The sequence below is a fragment of the Gorilla gorilla genome, chromosome 23, assembly GCF_029281585.2.
Source record: "Gorilla gorilla gorilla isolate KB3781 chromosome 23, NHGRI_mGorGor1-v2.1_pri, whole genome shotgun sequence".
Lineage (NCBI taxonomy): Eukaryota > Metazoa > Chordata > Mammalia > Primates > Hominidae > Gorilla > Gorilla gorilla.
In genome coordinates, this window is record NC_086018.1 from 19,625,671 (window position 1) to 19,649,478 (window position 23,808).

Below are 23,808 nucleotides of genomic sequence, written 5' to 3' on the forward strand. Positions count from 1 at the left end.
ACTAAATATACAAAAATTAGCCAGGTGTGGTGGTGCATGCTTGTAGTCCCGGCTACTCAGGAGACTAAGGGAGGAGAATCACTTGAACCCAGGAGGCGGAGGTTGCAGTGAGCCAAGATCACGCTATTGCACTTTGGCCTGGGTGACAGAGTGAGGCTCAACCTAAAAAAATAAATAAATAAAATAAAATAAAGGAAATGTGAATACCTAGAGTTGATTAAATTGTGGCCCCTCACCTTCAACACTCGAAAAGCTCAGAGTGGGTAGAAAAGCTTGTTGAGTTATCTTCTGATGTCATTGACAAGATAAATCAGGGACAATAGAAGGAATATGTGGAAAGAGGTGCCGGAGGCTAGAGGGGAAAGTGTGAAGTAGCCAGCAGAGAGGAGCCTGCTGGCTGACTACTTGTGTTAGTAGTAGCAGGTGGTGTTGACGCCATCTCCCAGGGGAAAACCCTGGGAAACAGGAAAGCTAAAAGCAGGCTCACCATCCTCATCCCTAACAGAACCACTGAAGTGAGCACACCAGAGTGTGGGGTTCCCTCCCGGCTCTTCAGATGACATTGTTATTTGGCACCAAGCTGATGTTAGTATGTTCTTTATAAACATATATTGCACAAAGAATTGCATAAAACCTTCAATAATTTAAAGGTTTTTATGTCTCTTCTGTGGCCCCCATAGGTAGCTGGGGATCCCTCACTGCATTTCAGTCTGACAACTCATCACATGGACAGAGTCCACCGTGTGTGACTGTGTGTCTGTGATAATAGGTGGCAAAGCTTCACTGTCATAGCCCCACCTGCTTCATTGCCTGGTGCTTGCCTTTCTGAAATAGGAAAATAAACTCTTACCAATGTGTCATAATTAGGTTCTATTTAAAATCTCCTACCAAAGTTAAGAGCAGCCCGCACAACTGGTCCACAAAATGAGAAACCTCCAATTTATTTGGACTCTTTTCTCTACCCTACCCAGTGATGCTTATACGCTGTTGGTGGGGATGTAAATTAGTACAGCTTCTGTGGAAAGCAGTTTGGAGATTTCTCAAAAAAAAAAAAAAAAAAAAGAACTACCATTGGACCCAGGAATCTAGGTGTGTACACAGAAGAATATAAATAATTCTACCAAAAAGATATCTGAACTCATTCGTTTGTTGCAGCAGTATTCACAATAGCAATAACATGGAATCAACTCAAGTGCTCATTAGTAGTGGATTGAGTAAAAATAAAATGTGTGATACGCATTCGCCATGGAATACTATGCAGCCATTATGAACAACAAAACCATGTTCTTTGCAAAATATGGATGTAGCTGAAAGCTACTTTGCTTCCAGATGGCTCTCTTTTCACTGTGTCCTCACATGGCCACTCCCAGGTCTGTGTGTTGTTTTTGTACAGATTGCTTATGAAGTCATTAGTCCTCTTGGATTACAGACTCATTCTTATGACCTCATTGTATCTTAATTATCTTAGTGTCCAGATCTCCCAATACAGATAAATTGTTAATTCAGTTATAACATGAAAATTCAGGGCGAACACAATATAATTTGTAACAAAGGATCAGGGATCTCTTTGGCTTCTCAATGGATCATCTGCCAAGGGGCAAGGGGGTAATTTTTACAATGATAGGCGCATAGCTCTTACACAAGACAGAATTACCCTGTTGAATGCTTCATTCAAATGATATGTTAGGGAGGAGGCCAGTTGGATGATAAAGCTTCGGGAATGAACATTTAACAGCACAGGATCTAAAATGCAGAAGAAAAGAACCTCTGATGCAAACTTTCTGAGTGGAGATAAACTGTCTGATATCCTGCAGATTAATAAAACCAGAAACTTCATCTGCCCCCTCTAATAGAAATCTACACATTAACACAATTTCACTATATGAAGTTTCCAGAAGATGATGTGTAGCTTGTAGGTGAGCTTCATTTTACACTTTCCACCTATTCATTTCTGTGGAGGACTTATTTTCCCTCTTTCAATTTTCTCATGTGCTGTTCATGTCACACCCTCTAATTCAAGGCTCCAGCCTACCTTTCCTGCCAACACCAACACTCTCTGTAGATGAAAACCCGCCAGTCAGCAGCCTCCTTGGCCTGAGAGAGGTCATCTTCCTGGGTTTCTAAGACTCTGGTCCTGCCGAGATTCTCCTTCCTCAATCCTAATCCCGTGGTCTCTGGCAGCCCCTTCACATGGACCTCATCGCTCGTCTCTGTGTTCCTCCAGCTATATCCACGTCAGAAACTGCTCTTCATCTGCACTAGAAATAAAGAATTATCCTCTCAACTCTTAAATGTTTGCTCTGATTCTCTCCTCTTCTTTGAGCTCAGGCACACCACCCCCTCTCAGATTCCTGAGTGTGGCAGTGTCCCCTCTCCAGTCTCCCTACCACCTCCAATGGTGAAGGCGAAGAAAGGATGTCCCTGCATGTATCACATCCTCATCCTTCCCTTCAGGGTCAGCTCCCTGGGTAGGGAAAACACTGTTCCCTTGAGGCTCACATACCCACTGTCAAAAAGCACCCAGCACATGGTAGGCACTCAATAAACCTTTACCAAATGCGGACCTGCCTCTCACCACACTGGACACATGTAGTGAGCTCAGGATGGGGCTAAACTGGGAGTATTAGCTGTAAACTTGCTCCTCTCTCTGTCCTCAGCCTGAGAGCTGAGGGGGCACCCACAAGGGGGGGCACCCACAAAGGTGAGCACCTAGGGGCAGGGAGGGGTCACAGGCAGCCTCATCCTCTGTGTGAGACACTGCTCAGACTGGGGGATCCCTATTCATTCAGATGGGAAGAAAAGGGAAACAAAATTCGGTAGGAACTTCTATGCATCCACACAGAGGAGGCAATGACAAGAAAACACAGGGTGCAAGCACAGTGGTAATAATGCATTTCTACCTAATATTGAATAAAACTCAATATTGCCTGTATTCTGTAAACAATAACTATTTACAAAACTGACTGTAAATTATGCTTTTAAAAACCACAGCTTATGAAGAAGAGAAACCTCAAACAATGACACCCCTGAATTGCAAATCTAAGACATGGCACACATTTATTTTCAGTTCCATACGTGGCCTGGATTTATCTACAAGACAATATTATGATATTATATGTCACTATTCCATTTTAGATGGTGTATTTAAAATCTCACAGTACTGCAACTGCCTAGTAATCTACTCATCAGTATAAATATCAATGTGACAATCCTGCTATCCTTCTCTACCCCTGCATAACCCCAGCAAAAATTCATTATGAATTCACACAATGTAATATCAGAACTGTTGTAGCCACATACACAGTTTGTTTCATTTTATGTTTTGATAGATAAAGTAATCTTTTTTGTTTAAGCTTATTGTTTTTTAAAAAATATATTGCATACTAGATGTCATTACAAATCAGAGATTAATAATTTCTCTTATGTTTATACTACTCCCACAGCACTCATTACTGAATGTAAACCATATTTATATTTTCTTTCTTTTTTTTTTTTTTTTTGAGACAGGGACTCACTCTATCACCCAGGCTGGAGTGCAGTCGCACAATCTCGGCTCATTGTAACCTCCACCTCCCAAGTTTAATTGATTCTCCTGCCTCAGCATTCTGAGTAGCTGGCATTACAGGCACCCACCACCATGCCCAGCTAATTTTTGTATTTTTAGTAGCGATGGGGTTTCACCATGTTGGCCAGACTGGTCTCGAACTCCTGACCTCAAGTGATCTGCCTGCCTCAGCCTCCCAAAGTGCTGAGATTACAGGCTTGAACCACCTGCCTGGCTCCATATTTATATTTTCTAAACATCCCACTTGGAGTGGCTGATCCTACCAGCTACCATGTTTCCACCTCACCTGGGATCAAACACTGACAATTGGTAATTTTATCTCTTGCAGTCTTCAAATATTGAGCAAATTTGCCATTTTCGCTATTCAATAAAAATGCTGGAAAGTTATTTGCCATGCCACTGACTCTGTTCAGTGCTTGGAGGACAGACTCCTAGGAGTGAGAAGTTGACCACAGCATCTGAATAGCTATTACCCCAAGTCTGTGGAAATTAGAGAACAAAATTTTACCAGAAATGCCCCCCAGAGCTTCTCCCCATAACCTCACCACCCTTAGAGAAGAGAGCTCCTGTTCTCCTCAGCGCTGCAGGGTCCACAGAGGAGGAAGAGCTCTGGCCAGCAGGGAGGAGCCACAGAAGAAAGGACCTGGTGTCTCCCGTGACCAGGGTAGTGAGTCATGGGAACCAGTCACTGCTCTGGACTTGACCTGACCTAAGAGGACTTGGTATAGAGTCACCACTTCAGTCCTCACCAAGGAACATCCAAAAAGCCCTGGACAGATTCACCCTTAAGGAGACCAGTAAAGCATGAACTGCCCTGAGTTAATGAGAAGGTCACAAAAAGGGTCTGTCTGGCCTGGTGCTGAGCCTGGGGGCAGTGATCAGAGCAGGGGGAATGCACAGCTGGCTCTGGGGACATCTGGTCATCATGTCACAGGAGAGTGTGTCTGGATGTGGACACCTGGGGACATGAAGGGCTCATTACCAAGTGATCTAGGGGAGATCAGAGCTGCGATCAGCTAACTGCCTGCATGGTGCCCTCTGCTCAGTGATCACAGTGGTGAGCTCCTGATGCCCAGGAACATACAGTTTCACCCTTGCCTGTATCCCTGATATCCACGAGAGGGGCCTGACCCAAGGCCAGCGTGTCATCAGAAGGCTGGGGGGCTCTAATTTGCATGGATGGACCCTCATTCTCAGAGAATGAAGAGGGGAAGGGAGAGATTTGGGGAAGCTCTGTCTCAGCTGTGGGCACAGAAGGAAGGCAGGACTCAGGACAATCTCCAGCATGGTCTGGTTTCCTCTCCTCCTCACTCTCCTTGCACACTGCACAGGTGGCTAGATATAAGGCCATGGCTAAAGCCCTAGGAAGCCCATGGGCCCTGCTTTCTCCTTTTGTCTCTCAACCCAGAATCACCATGACTGTTTCTCTCCCACTTCCAGGATCCTGGGCTCAGTCTGTGCTGACTCAGCCACCCTCAGTGTCTTGGGCCACAAGGCAGAGGCTCACTGTCTCCTGCACTGGAAGCAGCTCCAACACTGGGACTGGCTATAACGTAAACTGTTGGCAGTAGCTCCCAAGAACTGACCCCAAACTCCTCAGGCATGGTGATAAGAATTGGGCCTCCTGGGTATCTGACCAATTCTCTGGCTCCAAGTCTGGCAACTTGGCCTCCCTGGGCACCACTGGGCTCTGGGCTGAGGACAAGACTGATTATCACTGCCAGTCCCGTGACATCTGCTGAGTGCATGTACAGTGCTCCAGGCTTGCAGGGGAGTGAGACAAGAACCCCCTTCCTCCTTTCCCAGGAGGGTGAGTGCCCAGCAGCTACTGCACAGGCCTGGCCTGTGGCTTCTGCAGTTGCTGTTTCCCCAGTGGGCCTGGGAGCATCCAGGGCCCCACTTGGGAGTAGATGCTTCTCCTCCCCTCCGTCCTCAGAGTCACCCACAGCAGTCCCTTTCTAGGAAAAGGGCCTCCAGAAAACAGAATGTCCTGTACCCTGCAACTTGGGACACAGGGTCTCTGCTCTAAAGTCCAGGGGCTGGAGTGACAAATCCAGCAGTGAAATCTCAGATCTACATCTGATGGGGAACCTGCATCTCCATCATCCTTTTGCTATTTCCAGGAGTTTTCAAAGCAGTGTCTTCCTCTCACTGGTCCTCAGTGTGTTTTCCTGTTCTTTTTGTTTCAGCCTATTTTTTTTTTTTTTTTGAGATGGAGTCTCGCTCCGTCGCCCAGCCTGGAGTGCAGTGGCGCGATCTCGCCTCACTGCAGGCTCCGCCCCCCGGGGTTCACGCCATTCTCCTGCCTCAGCCTCCCGAGTAGCTGGGACTACAGGCGCCCGCCACCATGCCCGGCTAATTTTTTGTATTTTTAGTAGAGATGGGGTTTCACCATTCACAGGATTGCCTCGATCTCCTGACCTTAAGTGATCCGCCCACCTCGGCCTCCCAAAGTGCTGGGATTACAGGCGTGAGCCACCATGCCCGGCCTGTTTCAGCCTATTTTTTATGTGTCTTTTTATTGAGGAATAATTAACAAAATAAACGCCTGATATTTAAAGTGCCCAAGTTTGTGTGTTTTAAGATATTTATACACCCTTGGATAATCACCACAATGAATCAGTGATTCCATCAGAAGAAATCGGTGACTGGTTCTGGCAGAATCCAGGGAACCCTATCTAATATCTCGTGAACTTCTGCTTGGACTCAAGTAAGAAACAGGGCTCTGGGGCTCCCAGCCACATCTTGGGATCTAAAGATGCGTCGGCCTGTGCAAGGATTTTGCACTTTGCTGTGCTGCAGCCTGAGAATGGGTCTGTCTTGGGGTCTGCACAGGGGCAGTGGATTTCACAGTGGCTCTGAGGCTTACACAGGGCTCCAGGCCCATGGGAAAGTGAGACACAAATCTTCCCTCTGCTCTCTAGGCCTGGTGCAGTGATCCTGGCTGGTGGCTCTGACAAATCTAGCTCAGAATGTAACTTCTGTTGTGAACATCTGATTTTCCTTGGACAAATAGTTCTGACAATATCTTATTTCAGTTCGACTAGTATATTGATCCATTGCTCATACTTCTCATTCCATTCTTGCTTTCGCAATCGGTGGACCCTGTCCTGTGCCCACAGTTCTCTGCATCTCTCCCTGCTAGTCCAGCCTCCTGCAAAGGTTCAGCTCCCAGAAGAGACTCCTACATCCACTGCCCTGGAAGAAGCAACACTATGAGTAGAATGGCAAGATTTTGTCACATCAGCACTGGGGATATCTTATCACTACTCTGGGCCCATTGAAGCAATCACATACTCTCTGAACCTCAGTTTTCATTTTTGGCAGCATGTAACCCTACCTCAGCAGCTCTTGCTTTCAACATGGGGATGAGCTGAAGAAGAGGCTTGTAAATGACAAGTATCAGTCACTGTTCACCATGCAGGGGTGTCTGTGTCCTTCTGTGTCAGGCTTTGTGCCAGCAGGGCTGTGCCCCGCAAACTCTTCCAAGGTCCTCCATGCAGTCTTTGTTCCCTCATCTGGCCACATTGTCTGGAAGTTAAGGTCACCTCCTCATGCACTGGAACAAGCAGCAGAGTCGAGTGGACAGCGTGGCCTGGCATCGCCAGCTCCTACGGGAGCCCCAGATGGTAATGCCTGCTGGTCTCCAGCTTGCAGGGTTCTGATTTTGGGCTCTTACTCTAGGTCTGGCCACTTGGGCTTCTGCAATACTCTGGGATCCTGTATGAGGATGAGGGTGATGATCACTGTTCAGGATGTGGAAAGAGCCCCAGGTTAACCCAGGACACCTGTCTCATGGGGACATGAGGCACAAGCCTCCCTTCTGATCCCACAGCCTGGCCTATAGACTCACTTTAATTTTGTGTGACTGTCACCTGACTTGGGACATTCCTGCAGTCATTTTTTCCTCCAGGACTGATGGAATGAGGCCATTCCCTGGGTCTGTCGCCTCATATGCAGTCGACCTATATACTGGGCTTTCAGGATAAAACATTCCCAGCCTGGGCATTGCCATACAGACAGGCAGGTAGCTCAGACAGAAAATACTCTTGTTGATTCCAGATTTCTGGGCACATGGACTTGGTGTGTGTTTGTGTCCATGACTAAGGTCAGGTTTGGGGTTAGGAGTGAGAGTGGTCACCACATGGTCCAGGAAGAATGTGTTGTCAAAGATAAAATTTGTACACCTTCCTGCCCTTCCCTGTACCTGAGGCAGCTTCCTGAAGCCTGCAGGTTTCTGAGATTCTCCATAAATGGAGAGGAAACATCCCACAGAATGGATGGATGGTTTTTTTTTGTCCCAGACAAAAAGACAAGACAGGACAAGGGTACAGATGTCAGCAAGGGCTAAACAGCAAGTATGCACTTGATCATGCCAAAGAATACTGAAATAGCTTTGAGGGTAATTCAGTGTCCTTGAGGATTAAAAACAAATTAGAGATTGAGGGCTTCAAACCCCCATTAGGTCCTTGTGCAAACAGATGCTGAATTCCAACCCACATTAAGAAAGAGGCTAAAAAGATGAGACAAAATCTCTGAAAGACAGGTGGAGGGGATTTCTGCAGTTTCTTGGTGCTTAAGAGACAGGGACCTGCCAGGCACTCACCTGAGAAATCCTGCAGGGTCACAGCACAGGGAGGGGAATGTGTCGGGTACATAAGACGACTTTGATGTTGAAAACACCACCTCCACCACCGATAATGGTTTTCATCATTCATACTTAGGTGCAAATACAACCTCTAGCCACCGTAATTACCACAAAGGACAGGCATTGTGTAAACTTTTATGAGGTTCTGTGTTATAAAATAATTACACAAAATGTATAAATAATGTGGGCACTAATAAGGTGAGGTTATATGTTGCAATATCTGGGGTTCCTATTGAACTTATAGAATGTAAAACTAAATAGGTACTAATGTAAAATGATACAGTTAGAAATGCTTGATTCATGAAAAATAAAAAGTGAGCGAAAAGAAATAAAGCAAAAAGCCCAAATAAAATAAAGAGAAAGGTAAACTCACACACAATATCAGCAATTATATTCAATGTAAATGTGTTTTTGAACCAGATAAAAATAATTTCCTTAAAATAAAGTTACTTGTGTGTTATATTTTAAAGGATGCTAAAGATACACTATGCAAACATTTACCTGCAGAAAGCTCTTGTGGTTATCTTGGTATCAGACCAAATAATTTTAATGAAAATTATTTACATCAGGAAATGTGGGACATTTTGTGTATATAAAATGAAATATTTGACAAGAACACATAACAATTATAAAATACACATCAGTCCATGCATGGTGGCTCACGCCTGTAATCCCAGCCCTTTGGGAGGCCAAGGTGGGTGGATTGCTTGAGCTCAGCAGTTCTAGACCAGCCTGGGCAGCATGGCAAAATTTCATCTCTAAAAAGTACAGAAAAAAAAATTAGCCAGGCACGGTGGCATATGTGTCTGTAGTCCCAGATACTTGGGAGCCTGAGGTAGGAGGATCCCTTGAGCCTGAGAGGTGGAGGTTGCACTGAGCCAAGATAGCGCCACTGCACTCCTGCCATGGTGACAGAGTGAGATCCCATCTCAAACAACAACAAACAAAACAAAACAAAACAAAACAAAAAAAGCACACACAAAAAAACAAACCAAAAAACATGTCCCTAATAATATAATCTATATAAAATATAAATTAGCAGGACTAAGGAAGAGAAAAGAATCAATTCCCAATTATAGTTATAAATAATAGCACACACTTCTATTAACTGAGTGAATCAGCAGAAAAAAAATTGCACATAACAATATGTGAACAACCTGAAAAACCAAATTCACCCACTGAAGCCAGGAGCCCAAACCTGAGGAGTAGTTGGCTAATGAATATGTATTACTGAAACGACTGAATAAGTGCTAGAAGAAATAAATGAGGCATTCATTATTTTTACCCGATTTGATGCTTCTCCTCTCTGTCCTGTGAGCAGGGGGCACTCCCGTGTCTATTTCTAGTCCCATTCTTATCCCCTTATCTCTCTCCCCAAGACTGAGCTGCATTCTGCAGGGTGGCTCCCGTCCCCCTGGAGTAAATGACTGACGTGAGGAGCCCTGCCTTCCAGTGCTGCTGTTTTCATCATGCTCTGGTTTGAATGTCTCCCTTCCAAAAGGATTTATACTTAATTGCCAGTGTGATAGTACTAAGAGGTAGGCCTTCGAAAGGTGATATAGTCTTGAACACGGAGACCTCACGGTTGGGATCAGGTCTCTTATATAAAGGCTGGAGGTAGCGGTGTGCTCTGTCTCTCTTCTTGCCATGTGAGGACACAGAAAAAAGGCACTTATCAGATGACAGTGCCTTGATCCTGAACTTCCCAGCCTCAAAAACTGTGAGAAGGCCAGGTGCGGTGGCTCATGCCTGTAATCCAAGCACTTTGGGAGGCCAAGGCAGGGGAATCCCTTGAGTCCAGGAGTTCGAGACCAGCCTGAGCAACACGGTAAAACCCCATTTCTATAAAAAATACAAAAATTAGCCAGATGCAGTGACAGGCACTTGTAGTCCTACCTAATCAGGAGGCTGAGGTGGGAGGATCACCTGAGCCTGGGAAGTCGAGGCTGCAGTGAGTTGTGATTGTGCCACTGTACTCCAGCCTGGATGACAGAGCGGGAGGCTGTCTCAAAAAATTAAAAAATAAATAAATAAAAAATAAAACAGTGGGCGAGATAAAGAAAATGTGTTACTTATATACCACGGAACACTATGCAGCCATAAAAGAAAGTTATGTTCTTGGCAGCAACGTGGATGGAGCTGGAGGCCATTATCATAAGTGAACTAAGCCCCGAACAGAAAACCAAATGCTGCATGTTCTCACTTATAAGTGGGAGCTAAACTATGAATATACCCGAACATACAGAAAGGAACAACAGACACTGGGAATGACTACCAGACCAAAAAAAAAAAAAAAAAAAAGAAAAAAGAGGATCCACAGGGTGGATCCTCTGCCCACTGCCTGGGTCATGAGGTTGTTGGGACCCCAAGCCTCCGTGTCATGCAATCAACAGATGTAACTAACCTGCATGTGTACCCTTTAAACTAGAATAGTAAGAGTAAAGAGCATTGAAAGAAAAAGTCAAGATCAGAAGCGAAGAAAATAATAAATGAAAAAACACAATCTATAGTTATCCAAACAATCCATGACTGTCACAAACACAGAACAAGGACCCAGTGGACAGAATGAGGCAGCCAAATACTCAACCCAACATGATACATAGGGAACACATATTTCAAAACACCAAAAAGACACAATGGGAAAGGGAGAGTCTGGTTCAAGAAGTGATTTTTGAGAAAACTGAATATGCACATGCAAAACACTGAAATAAGACCTTTGCATTGCACGATACACAAAATCAACACAAAATAAATTAAAGACCTAAACTCAATCTTGAAACTGCAAAGGTCTTATAAGAAAACATAGGTTGGGTGTATATTTTAGGAAACCTGTATCTATGCACACAGGCTGCAAAAGGTGAAAAATAATCATAACACTAAAGGGAAAATTAGGGGAACTACATGCACAGACAATGCAATGGCTTGGCTATATATGTGTGTGTGTATGTGTGTGTGTTTTGTAGGGTGGAGGTTTGGATACAAAAATTACAGTTAACATGCAAATATAAACAAAGACACTAGTGACACTTTAGAACTTCTACAGGGGGAAAGAAACAATGAAATAAACAAACAAACAAAATGCATCCTAAAGACTAGGAGAGAATTATGGAAAGTCCTACCTCTGAAAGAGGTTGTTATCTAACACCTACAATAAACTCACTCTACTAAGTGAAAAACAACAAAAACAACAACAACAAATACCCAAGCTAAGAGGATCTGAATAGACATGTGTGTAAAGAAGACAGGAAATTGACTCACAGGTTAACAGTTTCTCAATATCACTAATCCTCACAAAAAAGTGAATCAAAACCATACTCAGGTACCATATAATTCCGGTTAAAATGAATGTTGCAAAAGATAAAAATAAAAATTGTTGAAGGCGATGGCTGGTGTAGAATTGCAGGAAGGAAAACTCTTGTACGCTCTTTGTGGGAAGGTAAATTAGTATACACACTATGCAAAACTGTTGGAGATTCCTTAAAAAAGTAAAAGGTCAAAGTACAACCACCACTCCAGGTTAACAATCCCACCACTGGGTACACATTTAGAGGAAACAAAATCCTTGCATTGAAGAGGTATCTGCCTTCCCATGTGTCCTGAAGCACTAGTCACAATAGTCAAGATATGGAATCAACCTAACTGTCCATCCACAGATGAAGAGATAAAGGAACTGGATATATACACGATGGAACGCATTTCAGCCGTAACACTTTGGGAAATCATTGATCTGCAGCCATGTGGAGAAACCTGGAAGACAATTAGGTGAAATGAAATGAGCCTGTTAGAGAGAGACCCATACTGCATGACATTAGGCAAATGGAATCCAAAAAACACTGTCTTCTAGAAGCAGAACTTTCAATAGGGGTTACTAGAAGCTGGAGAGAGGAGGGGGCCTGGGCAGGGATTGGTAATGGGTACAGAGTGACACTCAGAGGAGAGGAATCCATTCTGATGTTCTATTCCACAGCAGGGTGAACAGGGTCAACAATGTCTAGGGGAATTTTTCAAAAACAGCTGGAAAGGATGGTTCTGAATGTTCTCTCCACAGGGAAATAATAAGATGCCAGACACCATGATTTGATCATGACACTACGTATACATATATCAAAATGTCCCTTGCACCCTCTGGTTATATACATACACTCTATAGCAATGAAAATGCCATCAAATGTTGGTAGTATTCATTCTAACTGGAGTGACATAGAATCTGAGTGTGGTTTTCAATCATGTTTTGGTGTGAATCGGCCACGTTGATAATCTTATCTTTTACCTGTGCATCAACCTCATGTCTTCAGGTCCTCTGCCCACTTTTACACATCAAATTCAAAACAAATTAACAATAACATGGCAAATATAACTAATCACACACACACACAAAATGAAAACCACCACTCAGATTCCATCTCACTCTAGATGGAATGGATACTACAAAAAAAAGTTGAAAAATATTAAAAGACAAAAAAATGATGGTGTGGATTTCCAGAGGGGGAACTTGTCTCCACAGTTCATAGGAACATAAACTAGTATACACACTAAAGAAACCACTTGGAGTTTCCTCCAAACCTTAAAACTACAACTACCATTTCATCCAGCAATCTACTACTAGTTGTATATACAGAGTACATGAAATCAAGCCATGGAAGAGATTATCTGCATTCCCAGGTGGAATCCAGCACTATGCAGAATGGCCAAGATGAGAAATCAGCCTACCTGTCCATCTGCAGATGAAGGGATAAGGAAACTGTCCCATGCGTAGACACTGGAATACTCTTCAGCCAGAAAAATACAATGAATTCCCATCATGGGAGCCGCACGGTTGCACCTGGAGGACATGATGGTAAATGAAATGAGTCAGGCAGAGACAGACAAACTTTGCATCCTCTCACTCATGCAGAAGCTGAGAAACTTTATCTCAAAGACCTAGAAAGCATAATCATGGTTACCAGAGGTTGGGGGAAAGAAGGGGAATGGGCAAGGATTGGAAAGGGGTACAAAGTTCCACATAGATGAGAGGAAGGAAATTCTGTTTTTCTATTCCACAGCAGGGTGACCAGGGTTAATAGCATCATTACATCTTCAAAACAGCTTGAAAGGAGGATACTGAAGCTTCTCGCCACAAAAGAATAAACAGTGGTACGAAATAACAGAAAAAATAAATACCCTGATTTCGTCATTCCACAATGTATGCAAAGACCAAAATGTCGCACTCTACCCTCTCATTGCATTCCTTTACTATTCAGCAAATTTGTTTAAAGAAATATAAATACATGATGCTAGAATTCACATGGGACCATGAATCACCCTGAATTTCTTCCAAAGCAATCCTGAGACATTCAGACTACATCAGATGCATCTCACCCACCGATTTCAAATTTCATGGAAAAACTGGGTACCTGCTTCCACACAGAGCAGTGGAACACAAGAGAGGGCCCAGAAGTAAACTCACACACCAAAAACCATCTGATCCTTGACAGAATCCACAACAATAAGCAAGGGGGAAAGGACGCCCTATTCAAACAATGGTGCTGGGATAAGTGGTTAGCCATATGCGGAAGAGTAACACTGGGCCCCGACCTCTAACCAGACACAAAAAGAAACTCCAGATGAATGAAAGATTTAAATGGAAGACCTCAAACTATTAAAATCCTGCAAGAAAACATACAAAATACCTTTCTCCACACAGGTTTTGGCAAAGAATCTATTTGGCTATGTCCCCAAAGGAAATGACAACAAAAATGGACAAGTCAGGCTTAATACTCTAAAGAGCCACCACACAGCAAAATAAATTAGCAACAGAGTAAGAGACAGCATACAGAGTGGGAGAACATGTTCCCGAACTGCATCTGATCAAGGTCTAGTATCCAGAATCTTCAAGGAACTTATGCCAATCATTCAACAAAAAACAACAAAAAATCCCATTAGCGCATGGGCAAGAGATGTGAACACACACTTCTCATAGGACAATGTGCAAGTGACCAACAAAGAGGGAAACATGCTCAAACTCACTCATCAACAGAGAAATGCCAATCAAGAGCAGGTCGAGATACCATCCCACACCACTCAGAGCGGCGATGACTATGTAGACAAAGAAAGAAAGATACCGGCGAGGCAGCTGAGGAGAGGAAAGGCTGATATGGTCTTGGTGGGGGAAGCAAGCTAGTACAGACACTGTGGAAAGAAGTTTGGAGATTTCTCAAAGAACTTAGAACTACCATCCAACCCCACAATCCCTCTCCTGAAGATCTACCCAAGGAAAATATATCCTTCTATCCAAAAGACACAGGCACTTGTATGCTCACGGCAGTGTTATTCACAATGGTAAAGAAACGGAATCAACCTAGGCATCCATCAACAGTGGATAAGATAAAGAAAATATGGTATGTATACACCACAAAACACTACACAGCCCCCAAAAATCACATTTTTGGCAGCAACATGGATGGAGCTGCAGGTCATTATCCTAAGTGAACTCAAGGCCAGAACAGAAATCCAAATGCCACACATTCTCACTTATAAGTGGGAACTAAACTGTGAATGCACCTGAACGTAAAGAAGGGAATGATTACATTAGGAATAACTACCAGACCAAAAAGAAAATGCAAATGGGAGGGAGGGGGCATTGCATCCTGAAGACCCACCTTGTGCGTCCTCTGCTCACTGCCCGGGTCATGGAGTTGTTGGGAGCCCAAGCCTCAGTATTATGCAACCAACAGATATAATTAACCTGTGTGTGTACTCTTTAATCTATAATAAAAGTAGAAACTATTACACACACATACACACACACGAAGAAGCTTAAGAGCTACATAAACAAAAAAATAAGTACAATCTATAGTTATCCAAACAATCCCTCACTGGCAAACACACAGAAACACTAACCTATGGATAAAATGAGAAAGCAAAAATGCAGCCCAAAATTACATATGGTGAATGCATTTTTCAAGAGAACACCAAATATCACAACAGTGAAGAGAGAAGTCTGCTAATTGTCTTTGAGTAAAATGAATTTCTACCTGCAAAACACTGAAATGGATCCTCATGTTACATAAGACAAAAAAATCAATGCAAAATACAGTAAAGATCTCCACCCAAAACTGAAAACACAGGGTGTTTTCACACCCTAGAAGAAAACATAGGGTGAGTGTTTACTTCAGTGAAACTTTAATCTATGTACACAGATTGCCAAAAGGAAAGAAAACAAAAGGGAAAAGTAGGAGGAAGAAACCCACAGACAATGCAATCTTTTTTCCTTTTTTTTGTGACAGGACACCAAAGTCACCACATGCACATGCAAATAGAAACATGCAGGACTATGGAAAGCTTTAGAGATGTTCCACAGGAATGAAACCAATGAACTGAAAGAGAAGGTGTCCTACAGATTTGGAGACAGATCTGAAAAACTGTATCTCGAAAGCGGTTGTTATCTAACATGTCCAAGAAACTAATACCACTGTGTTTGGAAACAACAACAACAACAACAAAAAAGACAAAACAAAACAAAAACACAATACATATGCTGAAGCAAAACTGGGCAAAGGCCCTTAATAGACATTTCTGAAAAGATGACATGAATTGACTAATGAGTCAAAAAGAAGTTGCTCAACTTTATCATTTCTCCTGCAAAAGTAAGTCCAAACCACAGATTCTCTGGGATTCTGGAGAATGTGAATTCTGACTCAGTAGATCTGGAGTGAGCCTGAGATTCTGCGTTTCTAAAAGGTTCATTTCCCCACAAATCCACATTATGTGTATTAATATTACCAAGTAAATAAGAAAGGTCAAAAATAAAATGGCAAGCCATCAGTAGATAACCTTAGTCTTCCTCCTCATCCTCCTCCTCCACTGCATGGGTTAGGATGGTCCCCAGCATCTTGATCCCCCAGGTCACTGACATCAGCTCCCAAACTCATGCCAGGAATGTCCTTCCCTCTTCTTCCTTCAGGCCATAATGGGTATCTATTTTTCCAGCATCTTTCTCCCAATCTGTGCTGATTTAGCCACCCTCTGTATCTGCCTCCCTGGGACAAAGGGTCAAACTCACCAGCACTCTGAGCAAGAGCTACAGCAGCTGCCACGTAGACTATCCCCAGCAGAGCTCAGTGATGGACACCAGGTTCACGATGCCAGTGGGCAGTGGTGCTGTTACTGCATCCAGTGGGGATGGAGTGGTTGTCCAGGCACAGACAGATGGACAATCACACAGCAGGAACAAATGTACATTCTGAAATTTAACAAAGACAGAATAAGGGACTCTTGGGGAATAGAGGTCTCAATTGCAGACATAGTGAGTGCCTCAAAAATTAGAGAACTGGGGCCATCTCTGTCATGGCCCGGATTCCTCTCTCCTTCATCCTCCTCAGTCATCAAAGAGATTCCATTAGGGGGCAATCAAAGGATGCTGGGGCCTGCTACTCGCTCCCAAAAAACACCAACAAGCATTTCAGCAGGGAGAAAAGAAAATGCTCACAAGGATGGGGTTAGATTTAGTTATAAACCAGATTGTGTGGCAGGAGGGAGGACATATCCCCCATCCTTTGGCCACTCCGAAATTGGGAGAGCTAATCTGGGGAAAGGCACCAACACCTATTCATTAGTGTCTCGGTCCTGTGTGATCATGGGTCTGTGTGAGGTCTCAGCAGCTGCCTCTCTCAAGGTCTCCCCGCAGGACAGCAGGGTGAAACCTGGGGCAGGAAGAGAGGGGAAGCTGATTTGCATAAAGAACTTTTTTTATCCTATTGGGTCTGGGGAGGCATGAAAAGGCCCTGAGGAAAACAAACCCCAGCTGGGAAGCCTGAGAACACTTAGCCTTCATGAGTGTCCCCACCATGGCCTGGATGATGCTTCTCCTCGGACTCCTTGCTTATGGATCAGGTCAGGGGAAGGGACTCTATCCTTGGGGGGACCACAGAAAACAGGGTCCAGGTTACTCTCATCCTCATGATCATAACTGTGTCTCTCCTGTTCGTTTTAGGAGTGGATTCTCAGACTGTGGTGACCCAGGAGCCATCGTTCTCAGTGTCCCCTGGAGGGACAGTCACACTCACTTGTGGCTTGAGCTCTGGCTCAGTCTCTACTAGTTACTACCCCAGCTGGTACCAGCAGACCCCAGGCCAGGCTCCACGCATGCTCATCTACAGCACAAACACTCGCTCTTCTGGGGTCCCTGATCGCTTCTTTGGCTCCATCATTGGGAACAAAGCTTCCCTCACCATCACGGGGGCTCAGGCAGATGATGAATCTGATTATTACTGTGTGCTGTATATGGGTAGTGGCATTTCCACAGTGATTTAAACCTATGAGGAAGTGCAACTGAAACCTCTTTATATACTCAGAACAGTTCAGCCCTTACAGACAGGAGGGAAAGTGAGAGGGTGGAAATGGTCAACACGGTGAGTGAGGAGTCTCCTTGCCCCAGTCTCTGACGCAGGGGTTCACTGCCAGGTGCCTCACCCAGTCTCTCCCCTGGTGTGTCCACCTTCCCAGTGTGACTTTTCCATGGCTGTGCTTCCTCTCCACCGAGAATAATGTGGAGGGAGAATTATCTACAAAATATATAAGCTCACAGTGAGTCACAGACACCCCAGGGCTCCAGGAAGATGCTTCTTATTCAAAGAGAATTAACAGGCATATGCTCACTCATTAATTTGACCATGGAGGCTGACTGAATATTTTATTTATCACTGAAGCGGGAGCATTTTCAAGGGGCTTGTTAAAAATGTAATTCTCTAACCTAAACCTACTAAGTCAGAAACTTGTGTTGGTGACAGATAGCCTCTATTTAACAAGCTGTACATGAGATTTTTATTAGCATTAATGTTTGGGAAGAACCTACTTTTATTATAAAATTATTCATAGGGATCTCCATTTATAATGATGTCAGGTTAATAATCCATAATCCTACTCTCCTAAATTCCCATTCAAACCCCCCAAATAATCAGAAACAGATTTTAAATCTCAAGCCATAGCAAAAATTATAACTTGATTTATGCAGACAGAGTAGGGAGGAATTTCTAAAAGCGTAAGTTCTTAGGTGCCAGGTGTGCTGACTCATGCTTATAATCACAATACTTTGGGAGGCTGAGGCAAGAGGACTGCTTCAAGCCAGGAGTTTGAGACCAGTGTCTTCCACATAGCGAGAGTCTATCACCACGAAAGAAAAAAAAAGATATAAGTCCCTTCAGGAATTTCCAAAAACTTGTTTCCTTAGGGTATATTTAGTGGTCCATATGAATATCTGTTACTGAAAACCATCCTGTAGAGGATTGGCTTCCAGAATCCCTTCTCCCTCCCACTGAGCTCACCTACCTGTGGCTTTGGCTCTCAGGGTCTTTGTAGGACACAGGGCTCAGCCTCTTATCACAGATTGTTCCACAGGATCATGGTTCCACTGAGATCCTCTCAGCATAGATACGCACCTGTCCTGAACAGTGTCTTTTAACATAATGTTGGCAAGATGGGAAGGACTGAGGGGTGACGGAGCCTTGGAGCCACCAGAAGATGGCAATAACCTCACTGCTGAGCTTTGCTGGGCTAGACTCAGGCTCCCACCCTCCTCCCTTCCTCTGACTCTTTCTTCTGGCCACCCGGGGTCCAGGAGCTTTTTCCACTCAATCTGGGCTCAGGGGTCACCTCAGAGAACCTCTCAAGACAAAGGAGGTGCTTCAGGGGATCTAACACAAGTGAGGGCAGATTTTAAGACTGTCCATGCACAGAAAGTCCTGTGAAAAGAAACAAACCAGCCCTACTTGTGTCTGTGCACCTGAGTCCTTAGGACTGTTTTCCTGATCTCCTGGCTGAGTCAAGATTGCAAATGTGCGGTTCATTATCCAGATCCAGAGAAATCCATAACAGTTTATGAAGACAAAGACGACAACTACCCTATCTACTTGTCACACAATGAAGACACTGGCCTTAGACCTGTCAGTGCCCTGGAACATTCTGGAAGAAGAGGGTGAAGGTTACTTGGCATATGTTGGGACTCAAACATGAGGATCTCATGATGACCCAGAGGGATAAAGGTGGGATCAGTTGTGAGGGTGGAAAGTGTGGATTTCTTAAGGCCATTTTGTTAATCCTTTTCTCATTGCAAAGGAGTTAAACTGAAATGAACACGATTTTTCTAATAAATGCTTATGAGGCTTTCCATTAAATTTAATCATATTTCCTGCCTTTATGAAAATAAATATAGAAATAAAATATACTTCCATAATGCATTACTGATCGTGTATCTTTAAACTAGAGGGAACCATTACTTCTAAAGAAAAATTACTAGGATTGTTTGCATTTTAATCTGGGATCCTACATGATGGCTACAGATACAGCTGTTGTTCAAGGCTTTAGCCTGGAATCTCTGCCAATTCAATAACAGAGGCAATAAAAATAGACACTAGTATTATAAGGACAGAATTCATTTATTTTGAAAGTTTTGAAAGCTATGAATATCTACCAAGAATAAAATAAATTGTACTGAAAATGTATTAGAATGAATTAAAAAATGCCAAATTCACAACTAATAAAATTTATTATAAAGTTAAAAATTCTTACATTTTTCTGTCTCAGTATAAAAAATAAACATTTAATGTATCTATTAGAAAATAATCAGCAATTTTGTAAATGATATAAAAGAAAATTTGAACAAATGGTGAAATATTTTCTTATCTGCGGACACCAAATTAAAAAAATTCAGGCCAGGTGCAGTGGCTCACACCTGTAATCCCAACTACTTTGGGAGGCCAAGGCAGGAGGATCTCTTGATCCAAGGAGTTTAAGACCAGCCTGGGCAGGGACAGGTGCAGTGGCTCATGCCTGTAATCCCAGCATTTTGGGAGGCTGAGGCGGCAGATCATGAGGTCAAGAGATCGAGACCATCCTGGCCAACATGGTGAAACCCTGTCTCTACTAAAAATACAAAAATTAGCTGTACATGGTGACGCATGCACTCCTGTAGTCCCAGCTACTCGGGAGGCTGAGGCAGGAGAATCACTTGAACCGGGGAGGCAGAGGTCGCAGTGAGCCAGATCGCACCACTGCACTCCAGCCTGGTGACAGAGCGAGACCCCGTCTCAAAAAAAAAATTAGCCAGGCATGGCTGCATGTGCCTATAGTCCTAGCTACTAGGGAGGCTGAGGTCGGAGGATTACTTGAGCCTGGGAGGTCGAGGCTGCTGCGAACCGAGATTGTGCTACTGGACTCCAGCCTGGGTGACAAAGTGAGACCCTGTCTCAAAAAAACAAACAAACAAAAAACCAAAAAAAACCCCAAAATAAAACAAAAATTCAACAGCGTGTAGATTAGTAATGTTAGTGCTTTATTTTTAAAAATTATTGTTAACTTATATGGGTTTTCCTCTGAGAAGGTGCACTGGAGGGTGTCAGCAGAGCAGATAGCACAGACTCCTCAGATTTCAGAAGCAGGGGTTTATGGTAAATGAAAAATGCCAGTCACTTGTTGGCATGCACAGGTGGCTATGCCCGCCCTGTGTCAGGCTCTGTGTCAGTAGTAGGGTGCTCCATGCGTCCTTTTCAGAGTCCTACATGCCGTCTATGCTCACTCAGCCAGGCCTGTCACCTGGAAGTAACAGGCAACTCCTCCTGCACTGGAATTAGCAGCAGAGTCAGGTGAATAATGTGGCCTGGCCACACCACCTCTCAGCAAATGTCCCCAGTGGTGATGCCCAATAGTTCCCAATCCTCCTTAAGTAATTAATTCACTTCAATTGAATTAAAAAAACAATCACTTCACTATGACACACAAGGACATTCACTCTCTGGCTTTAACTATCCTTGCCTGCCTTGTTATTATCATTCCATGTGCCCAATACTGTCAAAAGATGTATTTTTGCCATACCCTCCACATGCATTTCATATGCGTGATTTTTATTTTCAAATTCTATTTCTCCTCTAGGAATATGGTGTGTTTTATTTGTCCTGCTGCAGGACTCCCCTCTCCACTCAGATTAAATTATTAAATTCCAGATAAAAAATTAACTTGGAATACTGTTGAATCAATAGCAGAAGTAACCAAAATAATAAAGATATTTCAAAATGAAGATGGATTTTTAAATGTAAAAATGTCACATACTCCACCTAGAAGATAAGAGACTGTACTACAAATTCATTAGAACATCCCCTTTATGTCGTGGGCCAGTCATGTCCCTGAACTTAACCTCTGTCTTCTCGGGTGATGTTACAGGCCAACGCAGCATCAGCCGCCCACACTCCTAGTGGTGGAATCTGGGAGCACAGGCAGGAGTCTGCGCCTGTGGCCTTGGCTGGGTGAAAGATGACATTTCCAAGACTTCTTGCTTGGCAGCCATCCTCACGTGCAGGTGGCCTGGCAGCAGCACTGCAAAACCCAGGCAAGGGATGCCCCACTGCAAGGCCCAGTGGTAACTGTGGTGGCCATTGGCATTGGGGGCAGATGCAGCCATGTGAGTTAGTGGGCTGTGGCAGCCACCCTAATGATGGTTTCCACCCCTCCCAGCTGGTGGTGGCTAAAACCACCCGGTAGGAGTTTCAAAAGCAGTGGCACCATTAAGCGGAGCTCCTGGAGGAGGACTGGAAGCAACTGCTTGCATTGAAGGAATGTAGCTATAGTGGAATTATTGAACCACATCATATTTGCAAAGATGCAGAATGTATTCCAGATTACGAGATAAGGAAGTTGAGGTTAATCTGGTAGAGAGCAGTGAATATGAGGAGGAAGCTGTCTATTGGGAGGGTGCTATCATAGCTGCAGAAGGTGATGGTGCAATGCTGCTGCCAGTGAGTAAAGTCTTGTACAAACTTAAACCAGTTACGGGGTAAACTCTGATCCAGGACTACCTGAGGGTCACTTATGTCGGCCTGTTCAATACACACATTTCTTTCCAGGAGCCTTACCAAAGGTCTATAGTAGTGAGTTTAGTATGGAGGCAGTAATCAGATCATATCTGGAAGGAACTGACATAAACTCCAATCCTGTGGGACATCATGGACAGCAACTAAATTCGAATCAACAGAGCAGAGCCCTTGACATTGGACAAGTTCGTGGTGAAAGATCTGAGGCTTCAGGACTCTGACATTTGTGAATGACAGCACTAAATGAAGTCTTTACTGGTGAACGTCTATCCAGAATACCTTATGCTTGGGCTGTGGCAGTGGATAATTTAAGTAGACCCATTCTATTTATTTATTTATTTTGAGACGGAGTCTTGCTCTGTTGCCCAGGCTGGAGTGCAGTGGTGTGATCTAGGTTCACTGCAAGCTCCGCCTCCCAGGTTCACGCCATTCTCCTGCCTCAGCCTCCCAAGTAGGTGGGACTATAGGCACCCATCACCACACCTGGCTAATTTTTTGTATTTTTAGTAGAGATGGGGTTTCACCGTGTTAGCCAGGATGGTCTCGATCTCCTGACCTGGTGATCCATCCGCCTTGGTCTCCCAAAGTGCTGGGATTACAGGTGTGAGGCACCGCGCCTGGCTAAGTAGACCCACTCTAAAAGACTGGTTTCTTACTGTGAGATTTCAGTTGGTAATGGTCCATGGGAAAAATGGAAGACTTCAGGGCTCAATTTGTGAACTGGAGCAGGATCAAAGGCCATTCAGTATTAACAGGGTTGCAAGTCAGGCTGTGGAGCATGATTAAAATATTGCAAATGACAAGGACGTTGGAGTCTTGCATTCAACTGTGAAATGACAGAATAACAAATAAATATAATGAATCATTGTTCTAGAGTCCAAAAAGGGCCAAAAGTAATTTTCAGTATTCGAGAACTAAAAAGCAAGCAGTTTTCTTGAGCACCCATGAGCATTGTTTCTCCTGAGAGATTTGTCTTCGTTCTCATTGCTGGAACACCTGCATGGTTGTAGATGGAGGAATGTTTTTTGATGTTCCTATTTTTATATCAGACAAGCTTTAAAGCAACAACAGTTATAAAAGACAAAGAAGGACATTTTATAATGATAAAAGGATCGGTCCAACAGAACAATATCACAATCCTAAATATATATGCACCTAATACTGGAGCTCCCAAATTTATAAAACAATTATTACTAGACCTAAGAAATGGGATAGATGGCAACACAATAATAGTAGGGGACTTCAATACTCCACGGACAGCACTAGACAGGACATCAAGGCAGAAAGTCAATAAAGAAAAAATGGACTTTAATTATATCCTAGAACAGATAGATTTAGCAGATATTTACCTAACATTCTACCCAACAACTTCAGAATATACCATATTTTAATCAGCACATAGAACGTTCTCCAAGATAAATCATATGATAGGCCACAAAACACGTCTCAACAAATTTAAGAAAATTGAAATTATGTCAAGTACCTTTTCAGACCACAATGGAATAAAACTGGAAATTAACTCCAAAAAGAACCCTTAAAACTATACAAATACATGAAAAGTAAATAATCTGCTCCTGAATGACCTTTGGGTCAACAATGAAATCAAGAAGGAAATTTAAAAATTGCTTGAACTGAACAATAATAGTGACACAACCTATTAAAACCTCTGAGATACAGCAAAACTAAGAGGACAGTTCATAGCATTAAATAGTCTGAAACAGCATGAACAGACAATCTAAGGTGACACCTCAAGGAAC

The 23,808-nt window shown here is 43.5% G+C and overlaps 1 long non-coding RNA gene and 1 gene segment (V, D, J or C); one reads left to right on the forward strand and one right to left on the reverse strand.

The window, feature by feature from the left end:
- Nucleotides 1-8,729: 8,729 nt before the first annotated feature.
- LOC129529596 (uncharacterized) lies at nucleotides 8,730-16,872 on the reverse strand. Its single transcript, XR_008675136.2, has 4 exons — nucleotides 16,797-16,872; nucleotides 16,255-16,434; nucleotides 12,924-13,035; nucleotides 8,730-11,960 (listed from the first exon to the last, which is right to left on the reverse strand). It is a non-coding gene; the product is annotated as an uncharacterized lncRNA (long non-coding RNA).
- Nucleotides 16,873-16,991: 119 nt separating this feature from the next.
- Nucleotides 16,992-17,504, forward strand: LOC101145227 (immunoglobulin lambda variable 8-61-like). The segment is given in 2 exon segments: nucleotides 16,992-17,084; nucleotides 17,185-17,504. Coding segments are annotated over 2 exon segments (381 nt in total).
- Nucleotides 17,505-23,808: the final 6,304 nt, after the last annotated feature.